This window comes from Citrus sinensis, chromosome 8, assembly GCF_022201045.2.
Source record: "Citrus sinensis cultivar Valencia sweet orange chromosome 8, DVS_A1.0, whole genome shotgun sequence".
NCBI classification, from domain to species: Eukaryota; Viridiplantae; Streptophyta; class Magnoliopsida; order Sapindales; family Rutaceae; genus Citrus; species Citrus sinensis.
The window spans coordinates 23,054,307-23,071,619 of NC_068563.1; the positions used below are offsets into that span (position 1 = coordinate 23,054,307).

Here is a 17,313-nt window from a genome sequence, read left to right on the forward strand (position 1 = left end):
TCCAACAAACCCCTCCATTGATCAGGATCATTGATACTAATTTTGTCAATTACCAAACTCTTACCGATATGTAACATGTACAATGATGACATTCTCAAAGTTGTTAATTTCATGAACCCAAAAAAAAAAAAAATTGATTAATTAATTAAAATTACAAGCAAGACGAAACAAGCAGCAGAACGCTGCTGAGGCATCAACGGAAATTTCAGCCATAATACTTTTAGTAAAACCGGCTTAAGTAGGGATGAAGATACCTGGATGCTGAGACAATAGAAAGCTATGCAAATCTAAAACGACTCATCTAGTAGTAGCGTGAGCCGGTATCATAAACTCGGCCTCCAGGATATGGACCTCTGGGCTCAAACCCTTGATCCCTAGGATCCCCAAGGAAACGAGCCCGCTCTCTGTATGTGTCATAATAATCTGAGTTGTACGATCGGTATGCTTCTCCAACAGTACCTCCATAACCATGAGGATCACCAGGACCCATGCCACTGTTTGGGAAATGGTCCATAATGGCTTGCTGGTACTGCTGTTGTCGTGCATGTGATTCCTTCCGCAGGAATTCATCTCTCCGACTCGCATGCCGGGCTCTAAGAGCAGCTAGTTGTCCTTCATATTGAGCATTGATGGCTTTTATCTTCTGAAACAGAAAAAATGAGATATCACCGTGTGAGGCATAAATAAAGGTTGGAAGATTTGGTCAGCTTGCTACTACCTTACAATGGATAAAAAATCAAACACCAAGGCCAAAATTCCCAACAGATCAAGGACATAATAGTACAATGATAAACTTTTTACAATTCTCTTAAAGCAGAAAATATCCATGTCACACAATCTTCATAGATGAACAGACCTTCCAGAAACTATACATAAAGCAGTTTAAGGCATTGTCATCTTACATGGCACTTTCATATTAGAATCCAGCAACCTAGAAAAACATCAGATTTAGAAGATGTTTATAAGATTGAGCGACTCAATGTTGTCATTCCATAAACTCATGCTTACTACATGTTCTCCTGAATTTATAACAACAGGCACTGCACAAAGGCAGATAAAGAGGCTCTGTGATAAGAGTTGAGTCGATTCTGGCATTATGTTCACCAGATTTTCAGAGGCAAGAATGCCAGCATTTCAATTGGCAGGAGGTAGCAAAGAGACCTGGTCAAACTACTATATAAAAGTGTCTAACTATTAGTGTTGAACTCTTTTTTAGAAATCATGTTCACCAAACTAGGGGGATTCTTATAATAGGTGTCAACTTCGGAATATACCATAGACTTAAAAACTATGACAACATGATGTTTTTAGTTTATTTGCAGAACAGTCAAATAGAACAAAAAGTTCCAAAGTAGGGATGATACTAGGAATAAAGAGGGCAACCTGCTCTGTGCTGCCCGTAGAAGGATAGAAATGGGGCCCTGTAAGCACAGAGATGGTTAATAAAATTCACTTTGCCCTGAAACCACAACAGGTTTGAGAAGCTATAACCTGATGAAGCAAAATCACATCCAGGACTTTAAAAAATTCAGCACTTCTTTAATGGCTCCCAGATTATTTCTTACAAAGATAATAGGATGGTGTTGATAAACAATGCAGGACTGACAACTACTAGTAGAACAAACACAAAAAATTTGTCACTAATTCTTTTGGTTTTTGTGATAAGAAAATTGCATCACTTCTTCAATTTTATGGTTTCAGGGGGCTTCAGGTGAGTAGCACGTTATGTAATTTTCAAAGCAATCCAGTCTAGGAAACGAACAACGCAATTTGCAGAAGAAGCAATTCCACATAATATCAAACCTTTTTAATTATAACATACTGGTTATAAACCTAACCTTAATAAGCTGCCATACAACAAAACACCCTTAAAAAAAAAACGAAAAAAAAAAGTAAATTCCATATTTTGACATACGCTAACCACAATTATCCAGCATAAACATTATTGTTTTCTGAAATTCTTTTAACTTTTGGAAGAATTATGAAGAATGTTAGAGATTCCAACATTTGAGTCCCAACTGATGTGGCAGCTTATTTGTAACTACCCCATCATGTTAAACATTAATAATTACACTAATGTGGTTAATAACTAATTTGATGTACAGACTGCCGCATCAGTTGGGGCTCAAATGATGGGATCCCTACCATTAATCTAAAAAACATATTACAGGCATATAGTGGACTAGGTCTTCCACTCAGGTTCCCCACGCCATCCCAACCCCCGAAAAGAAAAGAAAAGGGCAAAACTCCCTGCAATTAAGATCAATGAAGAAAAAGGAGGTATCTTGCAACTATTATTCTTATCTTTACAAAAGGATAAATCTATTTTTCATGAAAATTCTACTTCATTTTCTTACATCAAATTTTTTTTCATGAAATTTTGGTTCAATATGTTCAGCAACAAACCATCAAATGTATTTCTGCAAGAAATTCCTCGTTGTGGAAACTGCAGTTATAAATAAATCACAAAAGAGATGAAGCTAATAGCTAAGGAAAGAAGCACATTCATTATCATACAAACCTCTTTATGTCTAGCATTTTCAGCATCTTCAGCATCACTCTGTTCTTTAGCTAGTTTCATTATGTCATCAAGGAATTTCTGCTCAAGACCTTCAAAAGTTTGCGACAAAGGCTTGTTCTCATACCCAACATCCATATCTTCTTCATGAGGTCGAGATCTCAGATCACTATTGTTTTGTTTCTCTAAAGCTAGTTTTGCATCTGGCCTCTGACCTTGAAAATATGATCTAGAAGAATCAACCCCTTGACCTACATCACCGTAGACATGAATCCTAGGAATTAAAGTTTACAGCATACTTTTTAAGAACATTTGAGGCATATCTAACCTTTAGTCCTTCATAAACTACAAGTATGTCTCGGGTGTGTGAACAAAAGCTATTAATTTAATCACGTAGAAAACGTAATGGAAAGTAAAAAATGCAACCAAAAGAAAGAAGTTAAATATTTTTGAAAAATTTAATGCTTTATCAGTAGCATTCTTTTCTTAAATAAAACTTCAAGTGAATTTTAGATTAAATACAAAATAGTTAAGTGCCATTTATCAAAATCTGTCATAAAATGAAGAAAATTACACACAGGGTTAAATATGAGGAGAACAAAAGCAAAGAGAAAAAATCTCCCTAGCACATTAATTTGCAATACATTAACAAAAACTATATGACCCTAGACAAAAGAGAGGGGAGAATAAAAAAAGAAAAGCCCTCCATTCATACAAAAAGGATGCTTCTGCTTCTTGTACTCAAGAACAGTACAAAGCAAATTATATTGGCTTTCATTATTTAAAAAAAGAAAATGTGAGATGTCAAGGTACCGAATCCTAATATAGCCACCAAAAGATTGTATAAGATACTGAAAGTGAAAAAGGACTTCAATTACTGACTTTCACATAGTTTCTAATAACTCTCAACAACTATGAATATACTATGAAGCTCAGAACACATAAATGAAAGATTAAATAATAAGAAACGTAAGAAGATTAAAAAATAATCTAAACCTACATCATCATGGCTGCAGATTACCTCGACTTCAGACATGAAAAAATGTATATGCGACGCGTCTTATTAAAACTATGAATCTTCGACTTCTCTACAACAATTAAGTATATTAAGCAGAAGTTCTTGAGTGAAAATTTTGTGTGAGATTGAGCATTCCTAACACACAAGAAGCCTCTACCAAAAAGAAAAAATGAGAGAGATCTGGTATAAACATGCCTTCATTAAACATTTGAGGTGTCATTGAGTTGGACACTTTTGACCCATCTCTTTCCCATCTCCATTGTCTCTCTGATTTTGAAGTTACATATGGTTGCTCTCTCTCAGGAGTGAAGGCCTCCAGCTGTCCTTGAAAAGGACCAGAATTCTGTTCCATCCTTTGACCAGGCATATGCTGCATACGGCCAGCACCATATGTATTGGCACCAGGATCTGCATATTGTCCCTGCCGTCTCATCTGCACTATTTGGCAAATCAAGTTCAGTAGAGAACCTAACAGGACTGAAAGTCACAGGAAATAGATCCAATAAATTAACAGCACAAATCAGTAAATCTTGCCATCACCAATCTCTCAGTAATGAAAGAAATATTTCATTCAGATGATTCTGAATTCGGTGATGGAGAGCTATTGAGCTCAAACTTCAAATCCAACATTAAATAAGAATTTAAGAAAAGATAAATTATAATTCTTCGAGCAAAGCGAAAATTTTTACAGGCAAACAATCCAAGAGGCAAAAGTTGATGTACATAGGAGTATAACAACAGCTGTTCCTCTAAAGACATATCAAGAGTTACAATACAAAGAATCAAGATATTCCAAAAGAACAGTAGAAAATTAAGAGGCAACCCCAAAGAGAAGAGCAAAGATGATTTGATCTCCTATAAGGAAACCTCCCCCCCCCCCCCCACCCTCCCCCAACACAAAAAAAAAAAAGTTCCACAATTTTCTTTCATGCAACTGCTCCAGATCAAAAAGTCAGAACAAAAGGCACCATGTCCCGTACAAATGAAACAGAATAAACATGAACACAGTGCAGCAAAATTATGTCCTGACACGGGGATTTCAATTTGATGTTTTATAACGTAGTAACATGGCATGATCTAATTTTTCGTGATACAAAAAACAGTTCTTACATAGATGCAACTATTTGCTTTGTTTGGAGAATGAACGGTTAAGGCTTCAGATTGCTTCTCATCATTTCATCATGTATTCAAATCCTTCAGAACAACTCCAGTCAATTTCGATTAAACAAACTTCAGGGTGCACTAAATATATATTTGGTAACAATTTCAAAAATACTCCAGTCTGCTTCCTTAAACCTATGAAATTCCAATCAACCGCTCTTTTCTGTGGTAGTTTTAACTTTTTATTTTTGCAATCAATAAGAACAATCCAATTTCAAACATTCACTCACTAAAAGTTAAAACTTAAAAAGTCTGTCTTCCATTCTAAACAAGGCAATTGAAACCATTTCTAATCAATACATCAGAGTGAACACGGCAATTCAAAACAATTACATATATTATCAAATGGACAACACAGTTGTCAAGGCAAAAGATCTATTAGAACCCAAATTGCTAATTCAGAAAAGCTAAAACGCCAACATTTAAACGCATGCAAGAAAAATCCATAAACATAAAAATTTTTGAATATTCATACACATTTGATCACACATATTATTTATTATACTCGGTACACCGTGCACATGACTAAGGCTAGGTTCATAACCGCTATGCTTCTACACAACTTTTTAGTAAACAGTTGCGAATTAAAAGCTACAACACCTCAATCTCAAACAAAACATAGCCTATATACTCTCTCTGTGGCATTTTATCAAGCAACTCACACACAACCTAAATTTAACAAAATACTGAACTGAACTGATTAATAACATACAATCAAAATAATCCATTTAAAAAAGATGAACATACAACTAAAAAGCACTAAAAATTACACGGGGTGCGTAAATTTGAAAAAAGAAATCAACAAGAATTCGCCTTACCTTCTTCGATATTTTTGTTTTATATTTTTGCTTCTTCCTTCAGGGAGAGATGAGGCAGAACGAAGAAAGTCGATCCGGCTACCATACTCGGTCTTATTAAATCGTGACGACCGGGTTCGGGTTACGTAACCCGTGCCAGTTTGGGTAAAGTAAAATGACAATAGGAGAAAATTGGAAAAATGAAACTTAAACTCCAATGTTTTGGGAAATTAGCCAAAAAAAATCTCTAATATTTAAAAAATGTACAAGCCTCTGTTAATTATTGTCGTGTGTACAACAGTAATTGACTTTATTTTTATTAATTAGATGTTAAATTATTTAAGATACAAATTAAATATCTCAACTAAATAAATACAAAAATTGCTCCATTAATAAATCAGTTTAGACGTAATATTTTGATTATAATGCAAATAATTAATTTGCCCCTTTTGATTATCAAAAAAAATATTTTTATTTTATTAAATAATAACACTTGGCAAGTGTTATTTACTTATATGTATGCATTAAATAAAAAAATGTAATTGCTATTATTAAATTTAATATAATTGATATGTATTAATTAAATAATTTATATAAATAAATAATTAAGATAAATAGTTTCTTAAAATAACTATTTATTTTCAAAATTCTTAATATTAAAAAATATTAAAATATTGACAACAATCAGCAGCTGACATATGCAACTCCCTTATTAATTGTCACATTTAACATAATTAATATAAATTATATTAAAAGATAATCAAATTCTGCCACGTGTACTTTTAAAATAAATTAATTAATTACATTAAAACTTCCCTATAGTCATAATAATAGGACCAAAATGAATTTATTATTATGATGATATCATAACTTAATAGAGGTGTAGTTATAAAAATTATTATTTTGACTTGATTATTCTTAGTGCAAGTGATGCAGAGTGAAGTATGTTCTACATTATTTATTAATTAATGAAGCATGTCAGCTCTGGTATAGTTTTGGAAAACTATTTCATATATCTATCATCTATATAGTGTTGGAAATATTTTAAGTCATCTTATTAAAAGTCTAGATAATACATTATTGTCCCAATAACTTTTCCATTGAAACCTTCGAGTAGGGCAGTGTTTATTTTTTGTTTGAAATATAAATGGATATAATTTTTTTTTTGAAGCTTGAATGTTTATGAATAGGAATATTCGAATGATATATTTGTTTTATTTTTTAAATATTTGAATATAAGTGGTATCTTATTTGTTTTTATGAATAAAATCACTTTAAAATATGGTTATTTGATATTTATATTCTTGTAAATAAAATAAATTACTTCTCATTCAAACTTATTTAGATAAAAGTCAAAAAAGTTTATTTTCTTATTCAAATGTGAATGTAGGAACATTATACATAAGTAACAAAAAACAAACAATTAAATTTTAAAAAAGATCTTAAATTTATAAAATACTAGACTTAAGACGTTTAACAAACAAGGCCTACTTAAGACATTTAACAAACGAGTCCTAACTTAATTGTAGAATAACATTTCATTTAATTTAGTTGAAATTGATATAAGGACACACTTAAGAAAAAAATAAATTATTCATTTTCACTTCTTTTCTCTCATTTCTTTAACAAAACACCACCTTAATTAAAACTTAAAAGAAACACCATAACAATGAAAGAGAAAATAACAATAATTAATAAAAAAATCAAATGCAATCAAATTGAGAAAATACAATAAATATAAGGAAACAAAGATTGAGATTGCAAGTGACAGCTGGCACTGACCGCAGTAGATGATATCCCCTGCTTGAATGGAAGAAAAATGCGAATAATAATAACTCGTTGATAGATAAGATGTGTCTGGGATTGATGTGTTGTAACTTTTAAGTTACAGTTGTTAAAAAAAATTATAATTATAAAATATAAGCTAATAATTTGTAGTAAATATAAATTTAAAATAATAATTTTGATAAAATTATTAAAGGTTTAATAGATTTTGCATGATACAAGTGAAAAATCATATCAACATAACTTTCAAGTTACAGCAACTAGTATTTATAAAAAATTTAGCACTGTAATTTTTTAAGTTACAGCTGTCCAACTTCAATCTCAAACGCACCCTAAATATTAGACAAAACATTAGAACTAGAAGTTGTAAGCTTGCTAACAGCTAATTGCATAATATTATTTAAAGTAATGACTTGTAAATATATTCGCACATGATGAAATTAACCTTTGTATTTGGTCTTAATTTTAATGCCCATAAAATAAAATAATAACATGACTACAGACTTTTAAACAGAACGCATAAACTGTCATTTGTACTAAGAAGATGTGAGGGGTCCAATATTATTTGAATGGTAAAAAAAGTAACATTCATAAATATTATTTCTGTTAACTAGAATACTTTTGTCCTCTGAATTTAGTCCAAGATTTCGAATAATGTAAATATAACAATACACAATTGGTTTAAAAATGAAACAAGATTTAGTTTAAATGAAATCAAATTGGCATTACCTACTCACACTCCAAATGTGAACATAATATCACTCCTTTCGCTCCAGGATTAAATCACTTTTCTGCCTATTACACAGGTATTTAACAAAGATATTTCTCTTCTACTTCACTTCACAATATATATATATATATATATATATATATATCTATATGTGTGTGTGTGTGTGTGTAGACATATATAAAGCATATACAGGGAGCTATTCTAAGAAGTTACTGTAGGCAAGAGGCGGAACCATGTATAAATTTTTGAAATGTAAAGCAAAACTAAAAACTTTTTTAAGAAAATCTCCATCTTGTGATAAATTTTGAACATTCAAAACAATATGCAATGAGAACATCATAATAATAAAAAAAATTATAAATACCACCAAAAAAAAATGGAGAAGAAGGCCAAGAAGGAGAGCAACAAGGGCTACAAAAAAAAGGTTATATTACAATACTTTTGTTTTATTTTATTTTGAAAAAATAAAAAGTCTCTCATATTTCATAGTCAAATTTCTTTTTTCAAAATATTAATTTCCTCGTTAAAAATAAAATTTTAAAATTTATGTCTTTATTAATAATTTATATGATAAAAAATTTTATAATAAAATTTTTACTACAATTAAAATGTTCACAATAATTTTTAGAATACAATTAATCTCACTTCCAGGAAAAATATTATAAGATTTGATCTTACACGTGCTGTATTATCATTATTATTATTATTATTACAATTTTTTTACCCTTTTAAATGAAGTATGAGTCTGTGATTAGATAGATCTCCACACGTTGCAAAAACAGAACATACGTGCCACGCATGGAACAACAGGATCACATGACTCGATAACTTTCAGGGATCACAAGAGCAATAGTCACCATTCGCGAATCAAGTCCATTGACGTCTTTACCCTTGAGAAGAAATTCAACACACAGACAGAACACAGATTACAGATACGAATCTTACAAGAATATTACAACATCAAACACCATCGAACACAGAACTAAAATAATATACAAGCAGCCACATAGAGCGCACACTTGTTTACATTGGGTTGGTGTTAAGGATGAACTTGACCATTCGAAACGCAAGAGATCATAATACGGTACCGGGCACTTTTAACTATCAGAGACCAGAGAATGAAAGCCAATTTTGAAGTTGAAGCTAAAGCAAGTCAGTTCTTCATTGTTCTTGTCCTCCATTGTCATCTTAAGTGTGTAGGAGCCCTGTAAAAACCGCAGCCAGATTAAGCACCCAAAAAAATTATGCGTAAAGAAAACAAGATAAGTAATTGTTTGAAGGACACTGTTAGTGTTTCTTATACTGGTTGATTTTGGTAATAAAGAAAAAGTAATGAGTATATTTTTTCCCCTAACATTTTCATTAGCTATATTTATCGAACTCGGGCTGGGTGATCGAAGTTATGTTGCTATTGCTGTTACTAAGATCCTGCTGATTGGAACAAAGAGTCTAACAAAAACAGGAGAAGTTGCATATGCAACAACATTGTATCATTAGTTAACCATCTGCAAGCTAATCGTTAATCTAAAGAAATGGGCCAGACAAGGAGAAGCCAGATAAATTTTTAATTAGAACTGCAAGAAGAAACTTTTTAATTTTTTATAAATGCAAACTACCCCCGGCCCCCCCCCCCCCCCCCCCCCCCCCGGGCGGGAAAAAAAAAACACGATGATGAAAGAGGTTCTATTTCTAATATAAGATGTGTAAGTGCAACAATTATATATGCACTTTTGTCATACGTTGCCTAATGCAGCATTTCCAGATGAAACAGATGATGCCAAAATGAAAGACCTTGTGAAAGTAAATTTAAATTAAAAGGAAAATTCAACTTGATATAAAAGATGTCTATAATAATCTTGCTAGGCCCAATTAAAAAATTAAAAAATTGAGAGGCACATGTCACCCTCATTAGTTTCTACTCTAACCATAAATGTCTACGGCAAAAGAACTTCATAAACTTAAAAAAGCAGAAAAATAATTTTTGCCGTCATTTCATTTCTCCCTTCTGTCTCGGGAAACCAATTGCAGCAAAGATAAATAATAGAGTAGAAAAGAAGGATTGAGCTATAAACCAAAAGGGGAAAAATACGTTAAGGGAAAAATGGAACAATCAGCGACTGAAAGATTTTTCTTGTGATAAATCTGAGTGGGACTTAAAACCAACATAACCTTACTCCACGCCACCACTTTACCACCAGCGCCAAGGCCCAAGGCCTATCAGTAATGTGAGTGTACAATTAATTTGGGTGTTTCAATTTTTCATTAGAAAGTCTTCACTTAAAAAGTTTGTGAGTGTCCAAGGTCGGTCTAAAAGCTCATGAATATAAATACTGGTGAAGTGAAACTTACCGGAGGAGTGAAACTAGGCAGAGTCTGGGTGTGGGACAGTACAAAGTCTCCTGCTGCAATGGGACACGATACCTCCTCACAAACGTCACGGGTTTCTTGATGGACAGGTACCCCAAAGTAAGCAACATTTATCACCACTTTCCCACCATAGACAGCTTGACCTATATAAAAATGCAAACAAAACAGCTTTGATGAAACTCCAACAATCACATCAAGGAATTGTAATCACAAAAAGCAGCCTCATAAACCAACTAATCCATGCAATAAGAAGCTGGAAAAAAAAAAAAGGATCGAGAATGCTGTGGTTCTCCAGATGTGAAAAATCTTTATCCGATGCATCAAAGAGCCCCAACCAACAGTTTGGAATTCTCAAATTGAATATGATTTACCAAAATCTGAACTCAAACAATCTACAGCTTCATACAGGAAACCATGGTCGAGACCAGCTACCAAGCAAGCAGGGTCTGCTGGTTGATTATGCAGATTGAACCAAAACCTAGCAACAGAACTTGTGTAGACCAGCAACGGTTCCACATCTAACTAGGACAAGAGATTTTCAATGTTACTATAATAATATGTAACATTTTAGCCGGGATCTTTTGGTCTTTCGCAGTTTACAGTCAAGAACCCTCAATTAGAATAGATGTCGCGACCGAATAAATCTCCCCACACATACCGATCATCACAATCACTCATCTACATCTCTCATTTCCTCAAATATTATCTTTCGGATATGCACTTTTCCTAAGCAACGCTTAAGGGTCTAACAAGGCAATATAATACCTAATACTGAGCCGAAGGGTCTAGCAAAGCACTAAAATGAGTAAATTAAGCAAATAAATTAAATCAACAACATTGGCAAAAGATTATAAAACAAAGAGAATTTGAAATTACCTGTAACAGCTGAGATGTTAAAGGTGGCTGGCTTGCCTGTGACTACGGGATCAGGAATTATCTTAACTTGCTGAATCGTTACAGCGTAGTTTTTCTTCTTATCTGCAAACAAAAAACTTCAATTAAAGTGAACCCAGAACTTAAAACTTCAAAAGAAACAGCAAAATGCAATCAAATTGAAAAACTAAGTGAAGAAACAAAGACTGAGATTTGAAGTAACCGACACTGACCGCAGTATTTGACACCTATGGCTTGAGTGGAAGAAACTAGAAGAAGAAAACAAGCGAACAGCATCAACTGACGGTCCATGGCTTCAGCGAAGATGATGAAGTGACGACGACGACGACGACGACTTGAGAGTTGCAGCAACGGGAGTAAGCAAACGAGTGCCCTTAAGTAATGATAATGATATGATGAGACAAAAGCCCAGGATCTCATAAATAAAGGGTCTTGCTTGAAGCAACATGACTTGGCCATCTGTATTGTTGGAAAAAGTAAAAATAAAAAATAAAAATTTGTGGTGGGTGCATTGCTTACAAAATTAAGATTAAAATCGTCTTCGGATAATTTGAGTTTTTTATTTAAATGTTTATTTTTTTAAGCAATAATGATAGGTATAATTTAATTTTTATATTTATATTTATTAATCATTAATCCTTATTTAAATTTTTTACTTAATATAAAATTAAAATTAGGAGAGAATCTGATTAAAAATTTTTTTATCATAAGATAAGGTTGTACGTCCGAATTTTTTTTAATGTACTTTGTTGAGAGATCGGTTGGGCAGGTGGTGTTACAGTTTCTTACCAAAATTGACAAAAATTGTTAGGGGTTGAAACGGAAAGTTGGTTTGAAGAGTTTGCAAATGGGTTTGAAGTTAATTGAAAGTTGATTGGAAACTGAGTTTGGTTGTCTTGATTCTGTGGGTCACAAGACATTTGGGCCGCCAAACGAAATGACCCAAGTTTTGTTTATTGTGTTTTTTTTGTTAAGTAGAGCCAATTATAATTGATGTTTTATTAATTGAATTTTTATAAGTAGAATTTTTACAAAAGAAAATTTAATTTTTCGATTGTCAACAAGAGTTCTTATTAAAAATTATAAAATTATATTAATAAATAAGTTTTTAAAGTTATGTAATAAAATAAATGAAATAGGAATATAAAATAAGTAATGGGTATTTTAAACAATTTAATTTTTTTAAAAAGAATTCTTGAACATCTACTCTTAAGAAGTTGAAAATTTGAGCTTTTATTAATAGAGAGAAAACTTTTTCAATCTCCAAAAAAACTCTACTCAAAATAAAACTAAACAACAATGAAAACTTTGAAAAGAACTTTTACGATTAAATAAGTCATATTAGATAGGCACTAATAGGATTTGGCAAAGTTCGAATGTCAATTACTAATTGAGATGACTATATATTTGTAGAGTTTTGAAATCTAAGCAGGTAAAATAAAAAGATTGAGAAGAACGAATATTTGCAAGTGTCTTCATTGTAACGATCTTTTTTTTTCCTAGAAAATAATTTTCAGTCTCCTTCACTAGCATGGGTGTAATAAATAGTTTGGAAGAAGGATAAAACGTGTGTTGCGTGGGTGCAAAAATTAGAATGCATTTTTTCATGCAGTAATTTTTGTTAGGGGTAAAATTGTAAACAGCAAAACATGGGTTTTTATAATAGGGATTATTATTAGTGCGTTAATAGCACAACTCCAATTTCTCTTTTCATTCCAACCGTCCAATTTATTATAACCATTAATAAAAAGCAGTTAGACATTATAATCAAAGGGTATACTTATCTCAAAAACAATTTATGTGCTCATTTACAAAACAAGAGATCTCCGTGACTATATTCCTCTCCTGATCTGAGTATTACTGAGCTTTTAAGGATTTTTTGTTCTGTATTTTTTAGTGGTAGTGTATGGATAAATTTTAATTTTTTTTACTTTTTTATTTATTAATAACCAATCAAAAATTAAGTTATTTACTCAGGACATGATTAAATTAAGAAAGAATCCTGATCCAATCACCGAATCATGAGTGTCATCCTTTTTTTTAAAATAATATTAAATTAGGAGAAAAATTCTCACTCACTAGTAAATAACTCTTGCCAATATTATCGTTTAGAGTCATGTGATTGTGAGGCCATCCACATCCAGTTGGGTAATATTAATAGTACAGTAACAATGTACATTATTTATTATCTTTTAACTATATACAGACAAGTTATTTTATCTACTCACATTTAATTTAGGGATAATCTTTTAAAAAAATAATTAATTAATTAATTTAACGCTTTTGCCAAATTTCAGGGAGAAAATTAAAAATACGTGGTGGACTGGAGAATATAAAACACAATACAAGGGACTGAACTGCTATAATGCTGCAAATTTTATAAAGAAATTTCAAGAGTTTCGATTTACAAGGAGTAAAGGAATAGGTGGTAATTGAAACTCCAATTAACACTCAATGTGGTGACGTCTAGTATTTACTCATAAAAGTAAGGGGAATGCGACTTATTTACTTCAAGTTCAAGGATCAAAAGAGCCATAATCACCATTCATGAATCACGTCTATTGACATCTTTACCCTTGAGAAGCAATGCAACACACAGATGTGATTCTTGCAAGAATATTACAGCATCAAAGACCACTGAACACAGAACTAAAAATATACTAGCAGCCGCATAGAGCACACGTTTTTTTACCTTCTCATTCTGCCATGTTAAGGATGTACTTGACACTCGAAACGTGAGGGATCATAGTCCTGTAGCAGGGACTTCTAGTTTTAGTTCTCAGACACCAGAGCACCAAAACCAATTTTGAATTTGAAGCTAAAGCAAGTCAGCTGGTAACCGTTCTTGCCTATCATTTTCATCTTAAGCGTGTAGACCCCCTGTAGAAATCATAGCCAGACATAAATGCCATTTGCTAATACATTTCGTATTGCAGAGGAAACAAATGATGCCAAAACGAAACACCTTGCGAAATAAGTAAGTTTAAATTAAAAGGACAAAAATGACCAGATATACAAGATGTCTAAAACATTCTTGCTAGGCTGAGAACCAAAATTTAGAATTATGATTGGCAATTATAACTTATCACCCTCATTAGTTTCTACTCTGACAACCAAAGACCTTCATATACAACTTAAAAAGCAGAAAAAGAAATTTTTGTAGTCATTTTAATCTCCTTTCTGTCTCTAAGAACCAATAGCAGCAAAGGAGAGACTAAGTACAAAAGAAGGCTAACAAGGGGCAGCAACATGTGTAGGGACTGAGAAAATGAAACAATCAGCAACTGGAAGATTTTTATTTTCATAAATCTGAATGGAACCTAAACATATATAGCCCCACTCCATACCACCCCTTTAACACCTGCAACGAGGACCAAGGCCTATCAGTTAGTGTCAGCGCACAATTGCTTTGGTGCTCAATATTTAATTAGAAATGTCTTTATTTAAAAAGTTTGAGTGTGGCCAAGGTTGGTCTAAAAGCTCACGAGTATTAATCCCCGTCAAGTGAACTTACTGGAGGAGTGTAACCAGGCAGAGTCTCAGCGTGGGACAGCACAAAGTTTCCTGCTTCGATGGGACAAGATACCTCTTCACAAATGTCATGGGTTTCAGAATGGACACGAATCCCAAAGTACCTAACTTCTATCATAACTTTCCCACCAGAGACAGATCGATCTGTACAAAAGGCAAACAGAACAGTGATTGATGAAACCCCGACAATCAAGTCAAGGAACTGTAATCACAAAAGCGGCCTCATAAACATGTACCAATCCAAGCAAGAAGAAGCCGTAAAATAAGAGAATGGATGGAGAATGCCAAGGCTGCTCCAGATGTAAAAAATCTTTATCTGATGCATCAAAGAGCCCCAACTGACAGTTCTGAACTCAGATTACAATCTTAAAGCATCATGTCATGAAACTAAGTGGATGCTTGAGAAATGAAAGGTCATAAACCATGTTTGAGACTCAAGACCAGCTGGGAAGCAGGGTCTGCCTATCAATTATGCAGTTTGAACCCACCAAACAATCCACTTAGACTTGAAAAGATCCTAAATCTAACTAGTTACTACAACGAGAGTTTGCCATTGTTACTATAGAACGCAAAATTTTAATTGAGATTTTTTGGTCTTTCGCAATTTACAGTCAAGAACCATCAATTAGAATAATCTTACTAGTTACCACATATACCCATTATCATAATCACTCATTCATCTGTATTATTATATTTGCATTCCATCATTTCTACTAAATTTACCTTCTGTATTTTCAAAACAAAAAAAAAATTGCTGACGAATATTAAGATCTTGGTATGCAATTTTCCTACGCACAGCTCATTTTCAAAGCATGGCCCACTTTCTATTTCTTCACAAATGTGCTCAATAATAAATTCCGAGCTTAAGGGTCTAAGAAAGCACTACAAAAATTTGCGTAAATTAAGCAAATAAATAAAATAAACAAGATTGACAAAGCTTAAAACAAAGGGAATTGAAATTACCTGTAACAGCTGAGATGTTAAAGATGGCTGGCTTGCCTGTGACTACAGGGTCAGGAATTATCTTAATTTGTTGAACCTTTACAGGGAAATTTTCTTCATCATCTGTAAACAAAAACCTCAATTAAAGTAAACCCAGAATTTAAAACGAACTTGAAAATCCAATCAAATGAAGGAGGAGAAAAAAAAAAGGAAACAAAGACTGAGATTGAAGAAACTGACACTGACCGCAGTATGTGAAATCTATGGCTTGAATGGAAGAAACCAGAACATAAAAAGTGAACAATAATAACAACTGACGGTTCATGGCTTCAGCGAAGATGACGATGATGACTTGAAAGCTGCAGGCCTGCAGCTAGTGAGTAAACGAGTGTCCTGATGATCATGAAAAGGAGACAAAAGCCCGCATCTAAAATAAACCGTTAATTAAGGGAGGTACGATACTTTTAGCCAGTGTTTACTTTCAAGAATGGGAGTGCAGCCAGTGTTTACTTTTAAGAATGAGGAGTGTGGAGAGTAGGTTCTCCTACTCTAATATTTATTTACTTTAAAAAATTGAGGAGTGAGAGTAAAAATTTATGGATTTTATCTAATTTTAGAATGGGGAGTGGGATTTCCACTCTCATGGGAGAGGTGGGAGTGGGAATCCACTCTCCCTCTTCTCATTTTATCCTTATAAAAATAAATAAATAAATAATATCATATTTAATAAAATAAATAATATCATATTTATTAAAAATAATAATTATATCATATTTGTTTTATTAAATTTAATAGATAAAAATAAATAAATATTATATTTAAATTAATAATATTAAACATTAATTTTAATAAATATTAATTATTTATTTAATTAATAATAATAAATATTTTATTCTAAAAAAATATTAATTTTGTACTATATTATCAATAATAATATTTCATTTGTGTTGCTATTATTAATAATTTTTATTCACATAATTTAAATTAAAATTAATAAAAAATTATGATTTACATAATTAAGAATATTAGTAATTATTATTAATTTATAAATATAATAAAATATTTATTTTATTTTCCAAATATATTTTTTATTAATTTTTTAATTACAAATTATAATTCTGTACATAAGGATAAAATTATAATTTAAAACAATTTATTCCCAATCGAAGACAAAGTAAACAAATAATTAGGATTCTGATTGACAATCCATACTTTTATTTAGTCTAAGTAAACATCATACTCCCACTCCCACTCCACACTCTTAATCCAAGGATTCCCACTTCTCAGGATTCTCACTCCAATCCAAAAAGTAAACGCAGCATTCCGTTATTCAAACTTTGTCTGCTATGAATCAGAGTAAATTTCGGAATAGCCTGTTTATTAATTGATTTTTTTTTAAAAAAATTATTCATATTTTTATTTAAAAATAAATGAATAGGAGATGGGTTTATGATTTTTTTTCTTTTGAAAAGAAAAAAAAGATTAAAAAAATAATTTAAAAATAATCAATTCCTATAGGGATAATTCGAAATTAACTTTACAAATAATAATAATATTATGACATTTGTTA

At 32.0% G+C, this 17,313-nt stretch overlaps 3 protein-coding genes across 6 annotated transcripts; all 3 read right to left on the minus strand.

Annotated features, from left to right (window-relative positions):
• On the minus strand, positions 1 to 5,696 carry LOC102625293 (uncharacterized). Of its 4 annotated transcripts, none has more exons than XM_006487775.4 (4): positions 5,516 to 5,696; positions 3,732 to 3,969; positions 2,522 to 2,769; positions 1 to 640 (listed from the first exon to the last, which is right to left on the minus strand). In XM_006487775.4, exons 2-4 carry the CDS (start codon positions 3,967 to 3,969, stop codon positions 302 to 304), a joined length of 825 nt encoding a protein of 274 aa, XP_006487838.2. In that variant the 5' UTR covers positions 5,516 to 5,696; the 3' UTR covers positions 1 to 301. The 4 variants fall into 4 exon arrangements, with proteins under 4 accessions (XP_006487838.2, XP_015388644.2, XP_006487837.2 ...); XM_015533158.3 differs by having other exon boundaries at positions 1 to 643; positions 3,732 to 4,013; positions 5,516 to 5,693; XM_006487774.4 differs by having other exon boundaries at positions 1 to 643; positions 3,732 to 3,974; positions 5,516 to 5,692.
• Positions 5,697 to 8,868: 3,172 nt separating this feature from the next.
• On the minus strand, positions 8,869 to 11,670 carry LOC102625954 (uncharacterized). The gene is made up of 4 exons (XM_006487776.4): positions 11,483 to 11,670; positions 11,253 to 11,354; positions 10,359 to 10,519; positions 8,869 to 9,214 (listed from the first exon to the last, which is right to left on the minus strand). The coding sequence occupies exons 1-4, from the start codon at positions 11,559 to 11,561 to the stop codon at positions 9,107 to 9,109; spliced, it is 450 nt and encodes a 149-aa protein (XP_006487839.2). The 5' UTR covers positions 11,562 to 11,670; the 3' UTR covers positions 8,869 to 9,106.
• Positions 11,671 to 13,623: 1,953 nt separating this feature from the next.
• LOC102626243 (uncharacterized) lies at positions 13,624 to 16,260 on the minus strand. Its single transcript, XM_006487777.4, has 4 exons — positions 15,990 to 16,260; positions 15,765 to 15,866; positions 14,785 to 14,945; positions 13,624 to 14,150 (listed from the first exon to the last, which is right to left on the minus strand). Exons 1-4 carry the CDS (start codon positions 16,066 to 16,068, stop codon positions 14,043 to 14,045), a joined length of 450 nt encoding a protein of 149 aa, XP_006487840.2. The 5' UTR covers positions 16,069 to 16,260; the 3' UTR covers positions 13,624 to 14,042.
• Between the last annotated feature and the right edge of the window lie 1,053 nt (positions 16,261 to 17,313).